The sequence below is a fragment of the Hyperoodon ampullatus genome (genome assembly GCF_949752795.1).
Source record: "Hyperoodon ampullatus genome assembly, chromosome: X".
Lineage (NCBI taxonomy): Eukaryota > Metazoa > Chordata > Mammalia > Artiodactyla > Ziphiidae > Hyperoodon > Hyperoodon ampullatus.
The window spans coordinates 43,902,224-43,923,257 of record NC_136913.1 but is presented as its reverse complement, the minus strand read 5'-3'; the positions used below and the strand labels follow the sequence as shown (position 1 = coordinate 43,923,257).

At 50.6% G+C, this 21,034-nt stretch overlaps 1 protein-coding gene across 1 annotated transcript; it reads left to right on the top strand.

The window, feature by feature from the left end:
* Nucleotides 1–9,521: 9,521 nt before the first annotated feature.
* Nucleotides 9,522–17,467, top strand: SLC38A5 (solute carrier family 38 member 5; the record flags this gene model as incomplete). Its single annotated transcript, XM_079728186.1, has 15 exons — nucleotides 9,522–9,574; nucleotides 9,654–9,729; nucleotides 10,059–10,174; nucleotides 10,265–10,338; nucleotides 10,895–10,987; nucleotides 11,114–11,192; nucleotides 13,240–13,322; nucleotides 13,638–13,696; nucleotides 13,798–13,920; nucleotides 14,132–14,211; nucleotides 14,878–14,978; nucleotides 15,229–15,344; nucleotides 16,151–16,295; nucleotides 16,389–16,492; nucleotides 16,992–17,467. The coding sequence occupies 15 exons, from the start codon at nucleotides 9,522–9,524 to the stop codon at nucleotides 17,091–17,093; spliced, it is 1,404 nt and encodes a 467-aa protein (XP_079584312.1). The 3' UTR covers nucleotides 17,094–17,467.
* Between the last annotated feature and the right edge of the window lie 3,567 nt (nucleotides 17,468–21,034).

The following is a 21,034-nucleotide window of genomic DNA, read 5'->3' as shown; positions in this document are numbered from 1 at the left end:
CTCACACACTGTTTGCCCAGGGACCTGCCAACAGTAAGCTGACGCCGCCCTATATCAGTAAGTGGGCCATCACCTACCTCTGCAGGGCAGCGAGAACCACAAAAACTAAAGCGGGCTCATCTGACCCATGTGACAGCTCACTCAACAGGTGGGAAGGCTGGAGCCCGGTCACTAACCCCAATGACCTCACTGAGCCTGAAGGACCCTACCACTGAGCTCTCAGGCTCCATCACTAACCCCACAGATCCCCCCCAAAGATCCCACAAACCCAACCCTTATCTCATAGATGACCCATTACTGACCGTGTCCACCTCCCACTGCTGTCACTCACACACCACATATTAAACCCCACTATCAACCCTTCTCTGCCCACCTTACCCCCAATAACATCTCACTGTCTTCCCAGCTCTCCTCATTGCCCCTAGAGCCATACAGCCCTACTAGCCCCCCATTAATCCCTTGCTTTCAACCCACTATCCTCATAATACCTCACTGCGCTCCCCACCTCCTTAATCTCTCTCCCCGAAGTGATTAGGCCCCCAATAATTCCCTTATTACTACATCTTTATCACCGCCCCCCCATTAATGCCTGGAGAATCATGGCCTATTAGTCCCCCATCGAGCTCTCAATTACTATGATTTATCAGTCCCCATTAACCTGGCCCTCCAACTGATCCTTCATAGATCACACCATTAGCCCCCTGTAACCCTTCACTACCACACATTCACGTTAATCCGTGATAATCATACATCAGTTCCACATTCTCCCCTCACTGCCCACCTTTCTCCCCACCCAACAATCACTTGATGATCCCACCCAACAGCTTACTATTACCCCCTCTTTGCTCACTCTGCTCCTATTAATTCTTCAATGATCATACCATCATCACCCACTAAAACCTTTTGATTACAACACTCCTTCAGCCTCTCATTCTCTCTTCTTTGATCACTACTCCCATTAGTTCCTTGATCATGACTTTTACCGGCCTCTATTATTCCCTCCACAGCCGCACCATTATCCTTTCAATCACTATGCCCCACCACTCTTTATTAACCCGTTGAATATCATACCTCCATCAGTCCCTCAAGGATCACACTCCTACCTGCCTACCATTATCTTCTACTTGCCCACTCTACTATCCCCTCATTAACGAACACATTCCATTGGCCCCCTTGAACACATCGACTAAAACACGCCTTTTAGCCCTCACCGATTCCCCAATAACACTCCCACCAGACCTCTATTACACCCACGCAGCCCACCAAACCTCCACACCCACCCATTAACAGCCCTCTGGCTACACCGCCGGTCCCTCCTCATCATTACCTGAAAGCCCAAGTCCCCACTGGGACCACAAGACCGGCTCCGCCGGTATTTGGACCTCTGCGCCCCCCGCCCACCCCCAGACCATCCCGCATGAGTGGTCCCCTTCTCCAGACAAACCTTGGGTCTGGAGCCTACCTGGTGCCAGCTGCCCGGACTACACAGCTGCAGCGCCGAGGGCGAACTTGCCTCCTTCCCTCACCGGCGGGACAGCGCAGGCATGCCTCAACCGTCTTGGCCGGGACCCAAGTCCTCCGCGCCCCAGGGCCTACCTTAAACTTTCGGAGTGGGGAGAAGCGGAACGAAGGAGGCCGGTCCGCAAGCAGCCCGAGCCTGGGCGAGAGCGCAAACCGGTGAGAAGTCGTAGGGCTTCAGCTTGTATTCTTAGTTGATCCGAATGTCTGTCGCGCATGCCTAAGGGCGACCGGAGCGTGGAAAGCCTGTCATCGCGGAACGCGGTGGAACGCGATGGAACGCGGTGGCTCGCGCGAAGCGGGGACCCGACCTGAACGTACCACGTGAGTTCCGGCATCTCGCGCCGACGTAGCCGGTCGGGCGAACTGCTGTTCCCAGCATGCAACGGGCGCGAGTAAAGCTGCCGAAGTCGCGCACAGCATGGCCGAAACGTCGCGAGGCACGAGAACTGACTTTGTTCTTTTGTTACAAGGCGAAAATCGACGTACTCTCCGCCCCGCCCTTCTTGTACAATAGTATTCCTTGAGCCTGTGGACTACATTTCCCAAGATACAACGCGCGCGACGGCACCTATTTATTTTTCGCGCGCCGTGAAGTGCAATCGCCTCTGGGGTAGCGAATTTGAGAGGAAGGAGAGTGCGTTAATTAAGTGCGCGAGCGCGCTGAAGCTGCTCGGCTGCAATTTCAAATCCCACTTCCGCTAACTGATAGCGCCTTCTGACTGTTACCGTCTCAGAACTGCGGTTTCTCCTTCTGTAAAATGGGGATAACAAGTCGTTCAGACTCCACAGAGAGTCATTGGCAGGATTAAATAGGTGTAGTTCCGCACACTGTCTGTAATTCTGTGTTCTTCAAACACTTTTAACTCGGACCTAGAAAAAAAGACTGCATCTCGACCCAGTGCACAAGCAAATACAGTAATGGAAACATTTGTTATAGCGTTTACCATGTGCCAGGCACTCTTCTGAGTGCTCTCAGTGGTGTGCTGGTAAATGGTTAACAATCAGCTCTTTAGGTGGAGAGGGAGAGGAAGCCCTGATTTCTAACATTTGCCAGTTTCCATGGTTTACATACTATCACCTTGTCAAATTTCAACTTACCAAGGTGTAGTCACGGAGCACAGAGTCTGGAAGAGATGCACTAGTGCACCATTGTGTATTATTTCTACAGTACAATTAAAATAGGGATAAATGATCTCAGGAGCATAGAAATAATGAAATGTAGTAAAATAATAATTAAGAAGTGATGTGTTTTGAGTATTTATCACCTTTTAATTTTTATTTATTTAATTATAAGTTTACATAATTTCATTTTTAATAATAGCTGTGTTTTCCCCAGTTTACAGATGAGGAAAAGGAGACAAAGGAGAATATATATATATATATATATATACTATGTGTAAACATACACCATTTACTGCGTATGTGATGATATAGAAATATATAGTGATGTTTAATATTTACTAGTATATAAATTATATGTTAGCAAATAAATATAAATATGTCATGTGGACATATATATTTATGCTTTTTTGTATAGTTTATGTATAAAATATACGTATCTTATATAAATGTATATGCTGATATATATATATAAATCTAGTATCTATACATATCTACTTACTAAAGTAACTACTAAATGTAAATATACTATTAAGTATATAAATATGTTATGTCAGGTGGTGATAAAAGCTATGAAGGATAATAAAGGAGGGTGAAAGGATTGGAGAGTAACAGGGGTTGAACTGCTATTTTAGACAGTGTGGTCAGGGAAGGCTTTCTGATGAGGTGACATTTGAGCTGAGACCTGAAGGGGAGCACACCCTAGGAATATTTGGAGGAAGAGCATTCCAGGCAGAGGGAACACCAAGTGCAAAGACCCTGAAGTGGGAGTGAGCTTGGCAAGTATTCAAACAACTGAACGATAGATTCATCATTCCTTAGAAATGTGAGCTTCGCTAGGCAGGGGTTTCTGTTGTTTTGTTCACTGCTGCCTCCCTGGCGCCTAGAATAGGGCCCCGGCACACAGGTGGTGTTCAATAGATGTTTGCTGAATTCACCCTTTTGTTGCTTTGTTCCTTCACTCTTTCCGCAGTGGTGTGCTCTGCATTTATGTGGGGCCCTGGGAGGAGGTGTAGTAGACAGCCGCGCAGAGACCCTGGAGAGCCAGGGAGGAAGCCAGAGCTTGTCAGCGGAGTTCAAGGGCATTGTGGGAGGCGGTGGGAACATGGCTCCCCTGCAGAGGTGAGCAAGTGTGAGAAAGCAAGGGTTCAAGCCACCAGGCGCTGCTCCACAGACAGGAGGGGGTGCCAGGCATTGGGGGCCCATGTTCACCCTGTGGGATGCTTCCTGTTTTCTTGCCTTTCACAAAGCGGATGTTTAATTTTCTGCAAAGAAACTTGCTTCCTCCAGCAGGGCTGGGGGGATTGGGGGACAGGAGCCAGGCTCTGAACTCCCCAGGCTCTTCCCGAAGTGGGGTGTCCGCCTGCAGCTCCCACCCAGCACCCCACTGAGTGTAAAGGTGTCCTCCCCTCAGCCTCCTGGAAAGGTCAAGGAGAGGGGAGCTGCCAGGCCGGCCCTGTGCTGGAGGGCATCTTACCACGTGAGGGAAAGACGGGGGTGGTCCAGGCGCAGGGGACCAGACAGTGACTCAAAAAGCCTTGCAGTCCAGGGGCTGCTTTGAGGGACGGAAGAGTTATCTGTGGGGAGCCTGCATGAAAGGAGAGATTAGAATCCAAACCCAGCTCAGTGGGGGGATGCCTTCACTGGCAGAGAAGAGTTCATTAATTCCTTTCACAAAGATGTTATTGAGTGATTACTGTATGTCAAGCATTGTTCTTAGCGCTTCACCTGTATTAGTTCATTCAATCTTCCCCATGGCCCTGAGTTAGGCAGTAGTAAGCCCTGCGGGCAGCTGAAACAGTGAGGTTTTTCGAAACTTGCTCCTGGCAAGTTTCCGCACAGCTCCTAAGTGGCAGAGCTGGGAAAGCTTGCGCCGTTAACTGCTTTGCTCCGTGGCTCCCTCCCCTGAAGACTGCTGAGTAGTGTTTTAATGAAAAGCAGGGGTCTGTTTAGAAGAACTGACAAGATCCTAAACTGACTTTTAATAGATTCGATAGGAATCCCAAGTGTCCCACGAGGGTCTTCTTTAATGAACCAACAAAAGCCTTAAATGACCCTGAGAAAGGGCCCTACTTTGATGAACGAACAAAGCGTTCTTATCCCTGGCACGGCCTCAAGGCCTCGGTCAAGCTTAAAGACATCTGTTCCTTCTAAAGCAGGCTGCCTCTGCAGCCAGATTTCACTTTCCCTTTGTTTTTCCTCCTACCAGCATATGTGGAACACCTGCTATTTGCAGTGCCCTGAAACTTAGCTGAGCTATGGGGTGCAGAGCTGGATGAAGGTTTGCCCCTCCCCTAGAAGAGTTCACTCGGCAGAAATAAAAATAATGATGATCATATGACTCTTGATAAGTAGCATTCATTGAACTCCAGCTGTGTGCCCAGGTGGCCTTGTGCTGGGCAATGTTGGAGGGCAGGGCTGGCCCTGGGAGGGGAGGACAATGATCAGAGGAGGAGGCTGCTGCTGAGAGGTGGTGGGTGAGGGCATCTGTTTTTTGTTGAAGTTTCACTAGTTCTTTGGATGGGACACTTCAAACTTTTCTTGAAATCTAGACACCTGCCTAGCCAGTCCCCGTCCCCCCGCCCCTTAGTCATTTGGGCCAAGGCCTCTGCTGACAGGTGTCTCTTTCCCTGGCTGGCCCGAAGCACAGACGTTTACTGGCTCTCAGGAGGGAAGAGGAGAGAGACGAGAGACACGGAGTAGGCCGGGATAGACGGGGGAGTGGTGTGTGTGTGTGTGCACCCGCTGGCTTGTGCCCGCGCGCCTGTGTATGAATACCCTGAGGGTATCTCAGCTACCTGTACCTGTTCCCAGCAACAAACACATGTATGTGAGTTCCACGTGTGTCTTACTATGTTACTTGCCTGGTCGTGTCTTGCGTCTATGGCTGCCTATCCAACTCGTGTGTTTCCTCTTTGGCAACTGTGTGTTGGTCCCATCTGCTTGCGCAATTCATCTATATGGGGCTGTGTGTGTGTCCCCTGGGTGCTTATGTGTCTCCTTTGTAATGCTCGTGGGTGAGAAGTGTGTTTATCTGTCTCTCCTCTGTGTGTGTGTCTCCGACGTCTCTGTGTCTTTCTTCTCTGGCACCATGTTTGCATCTCTCCTCGGTGAGTGGCTATAGGTGTGTGCTCCCTAAGGGCATTTCTTCTGGTGCCAGTGTATGTTCCCTTGTTTCCTCTTCATGCAGCTTTAGGTGTATTTTCTGCATTTCCTCTTTGTAATGATAGTAAGTGTACTCTCTGCATCCCTGTTTTTCCAGTTTGTGCGCCTATATACGTGTTCCCTGTGCGTGTCTCCCCCGACTTGATTTGTGTGAATAGCTGTGTATACACGGCTGTGTGCACCTATCTGCTTGAATGCAGTTGTGCACGTGTCTGTAACTGCGCCTTCTCTGTCTGTACAATCGTGTCTGCCTGTGGGTGCCTCTCTCTCTGTGACCAGAGCTGTATGTGGTCGCAAGTTCATACACAAATTCACATGCACAGAGGTATCATGATAGAGGCTGAACCTGGACGTTGGCCTCCAGGGTCATCTGAACCTGGAGTCGCGTGTGTCGGAGATGCTGGGCATGTGTATGATGTTGTCGGCTCTGTGGAATCATATTTGTCTGTGTGCTCTGGCTCTGTGTGGCTGTGAGTCTGTGTGTGATTTGCCTGTTGGCTCTCTTTGGTGTGGCTGTGAGTCCGTGGGTGATGATGTCTGTGGTGGCTGTAAAGCAGTGTGAGCCTATCCCTGCATCCGTCTGTGATCTCTGCGTGCGGCTCAGTGGGTGATGATACTTATCAGACTAAGTCACTCTGTGTGGCTATATGTGGCTGTCCCGTGGCCTGGGCTCTCCATGTGCCGTCTGCGCGTGTTCGTATTGGTCAGCCTATATTCTCTGTGTGTGGCTGGGAGTCTGCATGCAAGTTTGTACCTCTGTGGGTGATGGCGAGCCTGCCTCCATCTCTAAGCCCCTGGATGGGGCTGTGATCCCTGAGTGTGCAGGAGTCTCTCTCCTGCTGTGGGGAAGTGAACGCCCCATCCCTCACCCTCCTCCCACTGCGAGTGGGGTGGGAGCCTCCAGGCTAGCTTTGAAGCCCCAGCCAGCCCCTGGCCTTTCCGGGAATTCTGTGCTCCCTGTGGGGGGTGGGCAGGTGGGTGGAGGGGCCGGGACAGAGGCCTCTTGTCCACCTGGGCCTCAAAGAGCCCAGTCTAGTCGGGCCTGGACCCCATGTCCACCCCGCCTGACTTCCTGCAGGAGACACATGCTTTGCCTGGGACAGACATGCCTGTCACATGCCCGAATGGAGTCAACTGACAGACCCCTATTTAAGAGAGACAGGCAGACAGACAGTGGGGCTCCTCCGTTAGGGTGTGGACAGGCTCCACCCAATGCCTAGGCTGGGGTCCAGGACTTCAGGGTGTGCCTAGTTTGCAGACAGTGTGTATCCACACTCCCCGCCCAACTACAAGTGCCCTCCCTGCCTCCCTCTGGGGACCCCCCCCCCAAGATCTAGGGTCCTCTCTCGGCTGGGCTGTCTGTCTGAGGTCAGCCTCTGGTGGCCTGGCCGTGCCTCTCCCCGCGCCGGTCCCACTGCTGGCCCCAGGTCTGTCTGCTCCTCTGCCTGAATCTGACTTTCTCTGCCTGTTGCCACCTGCCCCTCCATGTGTCTCTGTGCCTCAGCCACTTGCTCTGTGCCTTTGAGCCAGTGTGTCTGTTCCTAACCTCTGTTTGGGGATGTGTCTGGCTGTGTCCACCTGTCCATCTGCATTCATCCAGGAGCTTGCGAGAGCCTCTCCTCGCCCACCGTTTCTGAGTCTCTTTCTTCGCTGACTGCCCCTCTGCCTGTCTACCACTCCCTCACACCCTGTCTTTCTGTCCCCTCCTGTTGTCTGTCCTTGTGCTGTTTCTTCTGCCTGCCTGTCTCTATCTGGGATTGTTTCTCTTCCTATCTCTGTCTCTCCTCCTGCCATCCATCCCATCCCGCTGCCTGCCTGTCTCTATCTGGGATTGTTTCTCTTCCTATCTCTGTCTCTCCTCCTGCCATCCATCCCATCCCGCTGAATGTCTGACCCCTGAGTCAGTTCTGTCTGTCCCTCTCTCTAGGAGTGGATCCACTCCCTTGATCTTTCAGCCCATCTCCCCCACCTCCCCCGAAACCTCTGTTTCCCTCCATGTGGGTTCAGATGAAGGGAGGCACACACCCCCGACTTCCCCCTGCCCAGAACCAGAAGAGGGAAACTGAATTAAAGTTAAAACTTTACAGGAAAAAAAAATCCGCCTGCCAGATGGGGCCCGGGCAGTGCTGATTAGCCGCCGAGCAAGCCCGGCGGAGTTGATTGGTCAGAGGGCAGGCGAAGGCAGGGTCTGGCTGAGCGGGAGCCCTGCTGCCCGGCAGGGTCCCAGAGCCCTAGTTCTGAGTTGCTGCCGCTTCAAGAGCTGAGAGGAGCAGGGAGGTGAGGAGGGGGTGCTGGCCATTGAGGGGGGCTCCTGAGTCCCCAAGGCACGAATGGGGGTCCTGGGAGAGGGCTCAGGGGTTCCCTGGAGGCATTTTTAGCACTAGTGCGGAATTGAATGGGAGGGGGAATCCTTTTGGTACCCTGATCCCAGGAAATGAATTCAGGAGTGGGTGGGAGGCTCCAGAGGGTGCTCATGGCTGACGAAGGGGCTCCTTGAGAGCCTCCCCCGACCCAGGAAGGGGATTCAGGGCTTGAGTAGGGGGCTTCCTGGAGGGAGTTTTAGTCATGATGGGGACCTTGAATGGGGGTTTCTGAGATACGGCATTCCCAGGAAGTGAGTTCAGGGCTGGGGGCTTCTTCAGAGACACTCCGTCCAGAAGAGGGAGGAGGCTCCAGGCTTGCGTGGGGATTGCAGAGACACCCCACCCCAGGAAACACATCAGGCCCTGGGAGGGGGCTTTTGATGATTGTCTCAGAGACGGCTCCTCTTCAGGAGGGGAAATTAGGGCTTGGCCATGTTCCTGAGACACCCCAAGCCCAGAAAGGATCTCAAGTCTGGAAGTGTCTCTAAAGTGACTTCTACTGGAATAGGAGTGTTTAAGACTTGACAAGGGTCCCAGAAAATAACTCTCTAGTCCCTAGAAGGGGGATTAAATGAGGGTCCCTGGGTCACTTCTATCCCTGGAGGGGGGTTCAGTTTGGGGAATTGCTTTTGGCCTCCAGTGAGACTATTCAGAGTTGTGGCAGAGAGCAGTTTGCCGCGTCCAGGGGTTGGGGGGCTGGGGTCGCTGAGCCCGCCTCCCATCCTCAGCCCCTCCAACAGGTTGCATCAGCTCTGGGCTCAGGCTGGCGGCCCAGGCGGGGAGGAGGGGGGTAGGGGGCGTTAGGAGGGGTGGGGCAGTCGGGCGGACACGTGTCCCTGTAAGGAGTGAGAGGCATGACCACGCGGTGAGGGTGGAGGGAAGAGGGGGGTGCGCGGGGGACCGGGGAAGGGAAGAGACAGACAGCAAGAGAGAGTGAGTCTGGGGTCTGGGAGGAGAGGCTATCCCAGCTCCAAATGGCCATCTCATCTGCTGAGGGGTCGGTCTCTCTCTCTTTCTGTCTCTGTCTCTACCCCTCTGTCTCTTGCTGCCCTCTTTTTCTCCATGTCTCAGTGACTAACTATTGGCGTCTCTCCCCTGAGTCCCTCTCTCTCTCTCTCCCCATCTCTGTCTTTGTCGGCCTCTCCCTCTTGTCTCCAATTATCTCCACTTATCTCCCTGTCTCTCTAATCCCTCTGTTCCTGTTCCCTTCACCTCATCTATGTGTCTCTGTTTCTCTATCTATCTGTCTGTCGCTATTGGACACCCCCCCCGACCCCCTTCATCTAGTTCTCCCCACTTTGTAAGCCCCGCTGCTCCGTCTCTGAACCCCCACCCCATTTCTCTGCCCACAGGATGGAACTGCAGGATCCAAAGATGAACGGAGCCCTCCCTGGGGGTGCTGTGGAGTGAGTCGGGGACCCAAGGGGTTGAGGTCAGGGATCAGAATTACCTTCTCATCAGCCTCAATTTCCCTGCCTATTCTAGCTACAGGCAGGAGCACGAGGGCTTCCTGCCCAGCCATAGTCCTTCTCCTGGGAGGAAGCCAGCCCAGTTCATGGATGTGAGTGACCCCACAGGATCTGTCCCAGCTGCACCTTGCCCAGCTCAGCTCCCTCTTCCCGGTTATTCCCTTCAGCTGTTTTGCCTCTGGTCGCTGCCCCACCCTTCCCTGTTCCTCTCCACTTCCAGCTGCTCCCCTCTACAATCTCACCTAGCCTTTCCCTTTCCAGCTCTCCTCGTCTTCAAATCCTTTTCCTTCCTCTGATGGCCCTTCCTGGGCTTCTCCTCTGCCCCAGTCGCTTCTTCCCTAGTCTTTCCCAGGCCCCGGCACTGGTCTCCTTCCCTGGTCCCCCTCCCCACGTGTGCCCGGGCCTTGCCTCTTACCCGCAGTTCGAGGGGAAGACATCGTTTGGAATGTCAGTGTTCAACCTCAGCAACGCCATCATGGGCAGCGGCATCCTGGGGCTGGCCTATGCCATGGCCCACACAGGGGTCCTCTTCTTCTTGTGAGTCCTAGGCAGTCTGGGGTGGGGGAGGGGTGTGGTGGGCAGGCGGGAGGCCTGGGGGCCAAGTCCGAGCAGTGCCATCTGCCACAGGGCCCTGCTGCTCTGCATCGCTCTTCTGTCTTCGTACTCCATCCATCTCCTGCTGACCTGTGCTGGTGTTGTAGGTGAGACCCAGAGCTCAACCTAGACCTTGGACCCCAGATCCTGGACCCAGGACCCCAGACACCACGCTCAGCTCTCTGGGCTCCAGACCCCAGACGGCACCCTGGCCCTCAGACCTCATCTGGGCTCCCAGGTTCCCAACCCTCAGCCCTCAGTCTGGCCATCAAAGCAGAGCCCCTACCCCAGACCACTCCACGCCACCTCTAGCCCCCACCCCTCAGTCTCCAGCACACGTACCCATGGAAGCCAGCACCGCAACCCTGAGACTGCCGGTCCTCAGCCCCCAGCCCTCAGACTTCACTCCTGCCATGGCCTCAGTCCATATCCTGCCCCAAGACCCCAACTACCCACATCTGGCCCCCAACCTTCTCCCTGGCCACAGATCCACCTACCAGACTCCAACCCCAACTGCTTAGCCCTCACCTCCAGCTCCCAGCAATGAGGCCCAATTAGCCCAAGCCCCAGCTCCCCAGCTCCCAGACTCTCTGGCCTCCAACTCACCCCTGGCCTGGCCTCCTCGACCCACAACCTGGTCCTTTCTGGTCCTCTCCCCTCCAGGCATCCGAGCCTATGAACAGCTGGGACAGAGGGCGCTGGGGCCTGCGGGGAAGGTAGTGGTGGCCGCGGTCATCTGTCTGCACAATGTTGGGGGTGAGGACTCTGGGAGATGGGGGTCAGCTTGGGGGAAGAGGGTGGGCTGAGGTGGGCTTCCCCAGGCTGGGGTGGGAGGGAGATGAGAGGGATCCTTCTGCTTACACCTCCCCCCACCTGCACCAGCCATGTCCAGTTACCTGTTCATCATCAAATCCGAACTCCCCCTGGTTATCAGCACTTTCCTGGACATGGACCCTGAGGGGTGAGTGTGCAACACCCCTTGGCTCTGGCCCACAGACCACTAATTCTGCCCGTGAGGTCTGGCTACTAGCTTCAACTGTGTGTCCAGCTGACCCCCAGGTCTTCCATTTTGAGACAGTTGGGCAGGCCAGTTTGTTCAGACTGCGATTCCTGTGTGTTGTGATGCAAATAGTATGTGTGACCATTGCTCTGGCTGTAGGAGTCCAGTAAGACCATGTGTTCATTTTTGTGATTGTTCTGGCTGACTCTGTGTGTGCAGTGTACTCTGATGTTGACCGTGTGGCTGTACCCATCCAGTTGACCTAAACTCTGTCCGTGGGTTTGATTCTGTGACTCTTATACTGGCAGGTTCTCTGGCCATCTGTATGCTAGCTGACTACAGCTGTGTCCTGTATGCTGTGGCTCCAACCATGTGTGTTTGACATTTGCTTACTCTGACTTTCTCTGTCCAGTGGATTCTGTTTGATTCTGGGTCCATTAGGCTGGCTGAATCTGTCTAGCTATAAGTGTATGGTCACTGACTCCAAGAGAGTATGTGCACGTGTGTGTGCAGTGTACCGTGGTGCCAGCTAAGTGTACGTGATTTGTGTTTAACTTTCTGTGTTTAACTTGGTGACCATCGTTCTGGCAAATTCTTTCTGGCTGTTTGTGTGTGATCCTCGACTACAACTGTATATGTCTCCTGTATTATGGTTCTAGCCATGTATGTTTGCTTGTTGTTCTGAGTATGTATCCAGCTGACTGTCTGTTTAATTCTGGATCCATTGGCTGGCTGAATCTTTTCAATTGTTTGTATATGATAGCTGATTCTGGGTATACTGTTAGATCTTTGGTTTGATCCTGAAACCATCCAGGTAGCTGACAGTCTATGTGACTAGGTGTGTCTAATTATTATAATTAGCTCCCACTGTATATATGACCAATGGTGCTTTGTTAGTTTATGTCTGTGTAACTGTGTGTCTAAGGTAGAAAGAGAATGTGTGAATACCTGGAGCATAGTAAGCACTTAATAAAATTCTTTTGAATAAATGAGCAGTTGTTCAGCCAATTCTGTACTAACAGACTATCTTGCCTGGGCACCTCCCTCCAATCTCTGTACAGATCCTGCTCTTTCTTTGAGCTTGGTTCCAACTGAGTGGCCAGCTGGCTGATTCTGTCTCTATTTCCATCTTTTTTTTTTTAAGTATTTTTTTTTAATTTACTTAATTTATTTATTTTCGGCTGCATTGGGTCTTCGTTGCTGCACTCGGGCTTTCTCTAGTTGCAGCGAGCGGGGGCCACTCTTTCCTGTGGTGCCCAGGCTTCTCTTTGCGGTGGCATCTCTTGCTGTGGAGCGCGTGGGCTTCAGTAGTTGTGGCTCATGGGCTCTAGAGCACAGACTCAGCAGTTGTGGCTCACGGGCTTAGCTGCTCCACAGCATGTGGGATCTTCCTGGACCAGGGCTCGAACCCGTGTCCCCTGCATTGGCAGGTGGACCCCCAACCACTGCGCCACCAGGGAAGCCCTATTTCCATCTTTGACTCTGTGGCCAAATCAGCCCTGCCACTTTCAAGTGCTCAACAAACCTTGAGTTGTTCAAACAACCACACGTGTGTTTCTGACTTTTTGTCTGACTCTGCATTGTTGCCTGCCTACCAGATCATCAGACTGGTGTTCTACCTATCACACATACCAGGGTCATCACTCTCTCTGTGTCTGGTACCTTGTGTTGGACTATGTGAGTCTGGCTGATGTGGGGTATTTTTTGCTCATCTGGTTGTATGTCCATTTGAGGTCTGATGGCACAGTTTTGTCCACCTGTGTGTGTGTTTCCAGCTATATCCCTCTGACTGTGTGACTGACAGTCTGATAATCCGTCTGGCTGTTTCCGTCAATTATTTTGTGCCATTTGTCTCTGTAACCGCCTGGATGACTTCTCACAGCTGAGGGGTCAGCCCATCTCTCCTGACTGCATGCAGAAACCTCTCTGTCCAGCTGTCTTCTATGAGCGTCTGCCTGACAGTTTTCTTTGGTAGGCAGCTAGTCACTATGTTTACCTGTCTCCTTAGGGACTGGTTCTTGAAGGGAAACCTCCTCATCATCATTGTAAGTGTGTTAATCATCCTGCCACTGGCCCTCATGAGACACTTGGGTAAGAGGCTTCCTGCGTTGGTCATTGGATGGTGGAATTAGAGAAGGGGAGCCAGATTCAAAGAATCTCCACTTTCAAGGGCTGTGGAATACCAGAGGAGAGCTTGTTTGGTGTGGGTTTTTAACAGATGAATAGGAGTTTGCTAAGTGTGTGTGTGTGTGTGTGGGGGGGGTGGGTGGTCCAGATAGAAGTAGAAGTTTGTGCGAAGTGTGGCAAAATTGGGGTGAGGGGGCCTTGAAGGCCAGCCTGCGGGGGTTGATATTTGCTCTGGGGGGGTCCCTTGATTTCTGAGGCTCCATATATTGCCCCTTGCAGGCTACCTGGGGTATACCAGTGGTCTCTCTCTGACCTGTATGCTATTTTTCCTCATTTCGGTGAGTCTGAGGGAGAAGGACGTGAAAAAGTGCGGAGGGAGTTTGGGGCACTGGGACATAGCCTTCCCCATGACCTCACTTCCACACCCTCCCTCCCCCAGGTCATCTATAAGAAGTTCCAGCTTGGGTGTGCTGTAGGCCACAATGAGACAGAAGTGGAGAGGAAGAGCCCCCCAAGCCTCAACACAAGCTGTGAGGCCCAGATGTTCACAGCTGACTCACAGGTTGGTGTGCAGGCATGTGTCTATGCCTTGCACCTCACTCAGGTCCTCTGGTTCTGTCACACAGTGCACTCTGCTCAGAGTGGAGCCAGGTATCAGACACTGGGGGCTTCTATGTGTCTGATATGGAGGGCAGTGGTGGGGCTGGGGGGATGGGGAAGAGAAGATGGAACCCTGCAGGCTCTAATCTCTTGTGCTTGGGCCACTCCCCCAGATGTTCTACACAGTGCCCATTATGGCTTTTGCTTTTGTCTGCCACCCTGAGGTGCTGCCCATCTACACAGAACTCTGCCGGTGAGTGGGCAGGCAAGTGGGCATGCGTGATGGGGCAGCAGGTGGGGTGATAGTCATAATGTCTGATAAACCCTACAACAGTCCTTGTGCTGTAGCTTGATTGTGGCTAGATTGTGCCAAGGGAGGGGTTTGAGGTGGCCAGGAGGCCTTGGGGGACGCAGGGCAGTGACTGTTTACTAATTGGGACTTAAGTATTCTACTCTTTTAACATCCAGTACAAGTGTGAATGGACAAGTGGGGAGGCTGAGAAGATGAGATGGAGGGGTGGCATACGTGGATGGGATGCGGAGATGAGGATGGTCAGATGGAGAGGGATATGGATGGACAAAGGGAGGGCAGGGATGATATGATGGGGGGATGTGTGGATGATCAGTCAGAGGGACAGCATGGATGATCAGAATGAAGGGAGAGGCTGTGACAGGCTAATGGGAGAGAGAGGCAGAGATGCGTGGAGAGACAGGCAAAGATGGTCATATGGGGTAAGATGGATGGACAGAGAAGGGAGGAGTGGCTAGTACAGGGGAGGCAGAGATGGGCATCCCAGTGTGTACTAGCTGAACATCAGCTCTGGGAGGAGGGGACTCTGGAGGGTGGGGGCTGGTTTTGAGGGGCCTGGACCAAGTCCAGGGGTCTGGGCATGACAGTTCTATGACCTCTATACCTCAGGCCCTCCAAGCGTAGAATGCAGGCCGTGGCCAACGTGTCCATTGGGGCCATGTTCTGCATGTATGCACTCACAGCAACCTTTGGCTACCTGACCTTCTACAGTGAGTGGGGCTGGGGCCAGGGTTGGGTAGGGAGCTGGGGTGGGGACTGGGCAGACTGGTGGGCAGGAACCTGAGCACTTTCCCTCCATGCCCTCAGACCTATCAGTTTCCAAATGGACTGTACGCATCACACATGGAGATTTTGTCACCGTCTGTGTGTGTGTGTATGCGCACGCATGCACACGTATGTTTCTGGGACACTGGTCCTGGTGCTCCAATCACATCCCGTATCCCATGTCCCATGTCCCAGGCAGCGTGGAGGCGGAGATGCTGCACATGTACAGCCAGCAGGATCTGCTCATCCTCTGTGTGCGCCTAGCTGTGCTGCTTGCGGTGACTCTCACTGTGCCAGTCGTGCTGTTCCCTGTGCGTTGGGGGCGAGGGTGGGCCCATGGAGCGGAGGGACATGGATGGATGGGTAGAGGGCATAGACAGGAATGTTTGGATGGACAGTGGAGATGGGAGTGGATGGATGGATGGATAGAGGAAGTTGGGACGGACAGACGGGGAAGACCGAGTTGTCAAGTGGACACAGAGGGAAAAAATAGACGGGCAGACACAAGGTGGACATAGATGGCAGAGCAGAAAGAATCAGGAGAACAGGGGCAGTCAGTTGGAGGGAGGAGGCGCAGATGTCTGGCTAGACAGAAGAGGGAGGCAGGAATGGTCAGACGGGGAAGAGGCACAGATAGACATTCAGGATGGAGAAATAGGGATGGCCAGAAAAAGGGTGGAGGCAGGAGTAGTGACGTGTAGGAGGGACAAGGCTCTCAGAGGGAGAGGTGGGATGACTAGACAGCGGGGGGAGATATGGAGGTTGTCAGATGGCGAGAGAGGGACAGGGATCTCAGGGTGAAAGCACAAGTGGGTGGTCAGACCAGAGGAGGCAGAGATAGTTGGATAGAGGAGGAGGACAAGATTTCAGACAGTGAGTGGAGGAATAGATGGATGATCAGACAGAAGGAAGAGTCATGGGTTATCGACAGAAGGGAGGCAGGATGCTCATTCAGAAGGTGGAAGTACAGAAGGATGGTCAGACAGGCTGGAGAGACAGTCAGATGGAGGGGAAATCAGGGATCTCAGACTGAGGGCGGTGTTAAAGACAGATGACTACATGGAAGGGGAGGTAGTGCTTGAGCCCTGACCTGTGTCCTACCCTACTCTGGTCACAGATCCGCCGGGCTCTGCAGCAGCTGCTCTTCCCAAGCAAGGCCTTCAGCTGGCCACGCCATGTGGCCATAGCCCTGATCCTCCTTGTCTTGGTCAATGTCCTCGTCATCTGTGTGCCAACTATCCGGGATATCTTTGGGGTTATCGGTCAGTACCCCCAACCCCAGTCCCAGACCTCACCTAATATGGGCCTTGTACCCCAAACTTACATTGATTCTGTCCCTCCTGCTTGTCCTTCAGGGTCCACCTCAGCCCCCAGCCTCATTTTCATCCTTCCCAGCGTCTTCTACCTCCGCATTGTACCCTCTGAGGTGGAGCCCCTCTACTCCTGGCCCAAGATCCAGGTGAGCATTCCAGGGGAGGGCTGGGGAAAGAGGGAGCATTCTGAGGAGGGAGCACTCCAGGATGGCTAGAAGTTGAAGGAACATTTTCAAGAGGAGGCTTGGCGGGGAGGGGGGCAGATGGTCTGGAAGAATGAAGGAGGTTGTCATAGGAAGGGCCTGAGCAGACAGAGCACAAGAAGGGTCTAAGAAGACAGGAAGCACTCAAAAGGGGGCTGGCTTATAGGAAGTATTCTTCAGACAGATGGAAGGAGCACTCTTAGAAGAGGGTTGGAATGTTTTCAAGGAGGATGCGGGAGAATACTCCCTAAAGTGTTCTAGGAAGATGGAAGGAGGATTCACAGGAAGGCGCTGGTTTTAAGGAAGGAGAGGGAGCAGGAAAGGAGGGTCATGAATGAATGGGGCACTCTCTGGAGGGGGTGGAGGGCTTGAGGAACATCCTTTGGAGGAGCTTGGGTGTAGGTACCCAACTAGGTCCATCTTTTCTCCCTCACATCCACAGGCTCTGTGTTTTGGTATCCTGGGGGTCCTCTTCATGGCGATCAGTCTAGGTTTCATGTTTGCCAACTGGGCCACAGGCCAGAGCCATGTATCTGGACACTGACCAAGCCCTGCTCTGTCTGGGCCCCCGTGTGCATGTGCCTGTGCACGTGGAGTAAGATGGGGCTGCTCACCCGGGTCCCTCCTGCCTGGGGTGTGGAGGTGGCTGCTTCCCATCAACGTGGCTGTTTCCCATCAACATGGCTGTTGGAGGTAGGGGGCTACAGAGGCTGAAGAGTGGTCCTCTCCCTTCCTCCCCAGGGGATGCCGAGCTTGGATCATGGCCCTAACCCCAACTCCAGCCCCACGGGAGGAGGGGGAGGCCAGGTCCTTGGGGAGCCCCTGCCCAGCCCAGTCTTTTCTGCCTCCTCCTGGCAGAAGCTGTTTGTCAGGATCACCCTCGAGCTAAAGGGGAAGAATAAAGATGCTGAATTGCAACTCTGGCTTCAGTTTTTTGATCTCTTTCTAGGACTTCTTGGGGGACCTTTCCTAGGTTCACACAGGGGTAAATTGAGGCCCCGAGTGTAGGACTGCCAGCTCTCATCTGTTCACCCATATCTCCACAGTTCAGTAGCTCGCTACACAACTCATAGATCTGTTCACTTGCTCACTCAGGAAATATCTCTTGAGAGCCTACTGGATGCCAGGCACTGCTCTAGGTGCTGGGGATATAGCAATGTGTCAAGCAGACAATAACCCCTGAAGTTGATGTTCTAACACAAGAAAGGGCAAACTATTGCCTGCAGGCAAAATTCAGCCCACTGTCTTCTTGTATGTCCCCCAAGCTAAGAATGGTTTGCACATTTCTAAATGATTGAAAAAAAATAAAAAGAAGAATAATTTGTGACCCTTGAAAATTAATATGAAATAAAATTTCAGTGTCTGCAAATAAAATTTTATTAAAACACAGTCACGCTTGTTCATTTACACATTGTTGATGGTTCTTTAGTGCTACAGCAGCAGAGCTGAGGAGTTGCAACAGAGACCATAGGGCTCACAAAGCCCAAGCTATTTATTATCTGGCCCTTTTCAGGAAAAAATTGCTGATCTCTGATCTAGTAGAAGAGAGGAAAACAGATAATCATTCCTGATAATGATGAGTACTATGTGGAAAATGAGTGATGACTGTGACGCCAGGGGCGGTGGCGGGGGGTGGGGGCAGTCAGGGAGACCTCACTGAGGAAAGGACAAGAAGCTGGGTCCTGGATTGGCTAGAAGGAGCAAGTCCCATGGTTATTTAGACAAAGTTCCAGACAGAGGCAGCAGCAAGTGCAGAGGGCCTGAGGTAGGAGCAAGCATAACAGGTCCAAGGAGGAGCCAGGGTGGCCATTTTGCTCTCCCATCAGCCAATTACACCACAGCCTTGTCAACAGTCTAAGTTATGAAACATGGAATTTTACCCCCCAATAGGTGAAAATGGTATTGCTGTTAAAATTCACATGTGTTTCTTTATGAAAGAAGTTTTCAAGTGTTTAAGAGACATTCGTCTTCTCAGATAATTTTTATGCATATACAAGCCACTACAATTATATAATCTTTTTTCTCCTCTCCATATTTAGAAATGGGGCAGTTGACTAGAGTTGATTACTTCTGTATACTCCTTGTTTCACTGTTCCTTCCTTCCTTACTGCCACTAAAGTTAAGCATAACAAGCTTGCTTTTTTAAAAACAAATTATTTTTAAAATTTATTTATTTTTTGGCTGTGTTGGGTCTTCATTGCTGCACACGGGCTTTCTCTAGTGGTGGCAAGCAGGGGCTACTCTTTGTTGCAGTGTGTGGAACTCTCACTGTGGTGGCTTCTCTCATTGTGGAGCATGGGCTCTAGGTGCAGGGGCTCAGTAGTTGTGGCTCGCGGGCTCTAGGGTGCAGGCTTAGCAGTTGTGGTGCATGGGCTTAGTTGCTCTGCAGCATGTGGGATCTTCCCGGACCAGGGCTTGAACCCGTGTCCCCTGCACTGGCAGGTGGATTCTTAGCCACTGTGCCACAAGGGAAGCCCAACAAGCTTGATTTTTAATGATAAATGCTAACTTGAAATTCCAGTGCCTGGCCTTAAAAATGTAAATCTTCATATTGAACACCACCGAAAGAGATCATCCTCTCAACAGGGCCTCTTGCAGTGTGAAAATTAAATTTTGAAGTCTAATTTATCTTTTTTTTAATGGGTTGTGCTTTTGGTGTCATGTTTAAGAACGCTTCATCATGCTCAAGTTTTAATTTTTTATGTTTTACATTTAAATCTATGATCCATTTGAATTAATTTTTATATTAGGCATGAGGTTTAGGTCAATGTTCTTTTTGGGGAGCCTATGGATATTCAGTTGCTCCAGCACCATTTCTTAAGAAGACAATCCTTCTTCCACTGAATTACTTTTGTAATTTTGTAAAAAAATCAGTGTGCAACTATTTCTGGGTTTTCTATTTTGTTCCATTGATCTATGTGTCTATTTTCTCCCCAGCATCACAGTTCTGATTCCTTGAAATTTAGTAGAGTGATTCCTTCCACTTTATTCTTTTTCAAAATTGTTTTTAGTTATTCTAGTTCCTTTACCTTTCCATATAAACTTTAGAATAATCTTGTCTATAGCTACAATATTGCTGGAATTTTGATAAGAATTGCATTAAGTCTGTATATCAAAGTGTGGAAAACTGATACCTTTACTATGTTGAATCTTCTCTGGTTCTTTTCGTCAATGTTTTGTAGTTTTCAGCATACAAGTTCTATACATGTTTTATTAGATTTACACCTAAGTACTTCATTTTCTTTGCAGCAATTGTAAATGGTATTATGTTTTAAATCTCAGTCCTCATGAGTTCATTGCCCACTATTCCCACTGTTAATCACTATTCATCAATATTGATCTGGACATGATGCCCAGTGCAATAAGAGGGGTAAGTATTTTGAAATGATGGCAAATATAATATTTTTTTCAGATGATGAGATTATCTACTTAGAAGGTCCAAGAAAATCAACAAAAGTATTAGAATTAGAAAAAGAATTCAGTAAGTTGGCATGGACACAAAATAAATATCCAAAAATCAACTTGTATTCCTACCTCTTGGCAATAATCAGATAGAAATTATAACGGGAAAATATTCCATTTACAACAACAATAAAATAGTTTAAAAAAACTCACTAAGAATAAACTGAATCAGAAATATGCATGACCGTAGTAACAACACTATAAAACTGAACTCAAGAATAGAAAAGAAAATACGAATAAATTTGAAGAAATATTCTATTCCTGGATGAGGAGATTCAATATTGTACAGATGTCATTTCTTTTTTTTTAGTTAATTAATTAACTTATTTATTTTTGGCTGCATTTGGTCTTCATTGCTGCATGGGCTTTCTCTAGTTGCGGTGAGCAGGGGTTACTGTTCGTTGCAGTGGGCGGGCTTCTCATTGCAGTGGCTTCTCTTGTTGCAGGGCACGGGCTCTAGGCACGTGGGCTTCAGTAGTTGTGGCGCACGAGCTTAGTTGCTCCACTGCATGTGGGATCCTCCCGGACTAGGGCTTGAACCCGTGTCCCCAGCATTGGCAGGCAGATTCTTAACCACTGCGCCACCAGGGAAGTCCCCAGATGTCATTTCTGATATCTATTTTATACAATTTCTATGTACTGCAATTTTCTACTTAATGCAATTTCTAAACAAAATCCAGGTGGGATTTTCTTTGGATTATGACTGGGTTTTTTTGGATTATGCCATATTGATTCTAAACTTTGCCAGTGGAAAACCAAGTGGCAGAAGAATAAATATATGGGAATAGCCAAGAATTATTTTTAGTTTTTATGAATTATTTGAAGTTTAGACAATTATGAAACATTTTGATTTATTCTTTTGAGAAAATACTCAGATGTACAAGCCTGAATTCTTTTTTTTAAATTGTGATATAATTGGCACATAACATTATATTAGTTTCAGGTGTACAACATAATGATTCAATGTTTGTATATACTGTGAAATGATCACCACAATAAGTCAAGTTAACATCCATTACCACA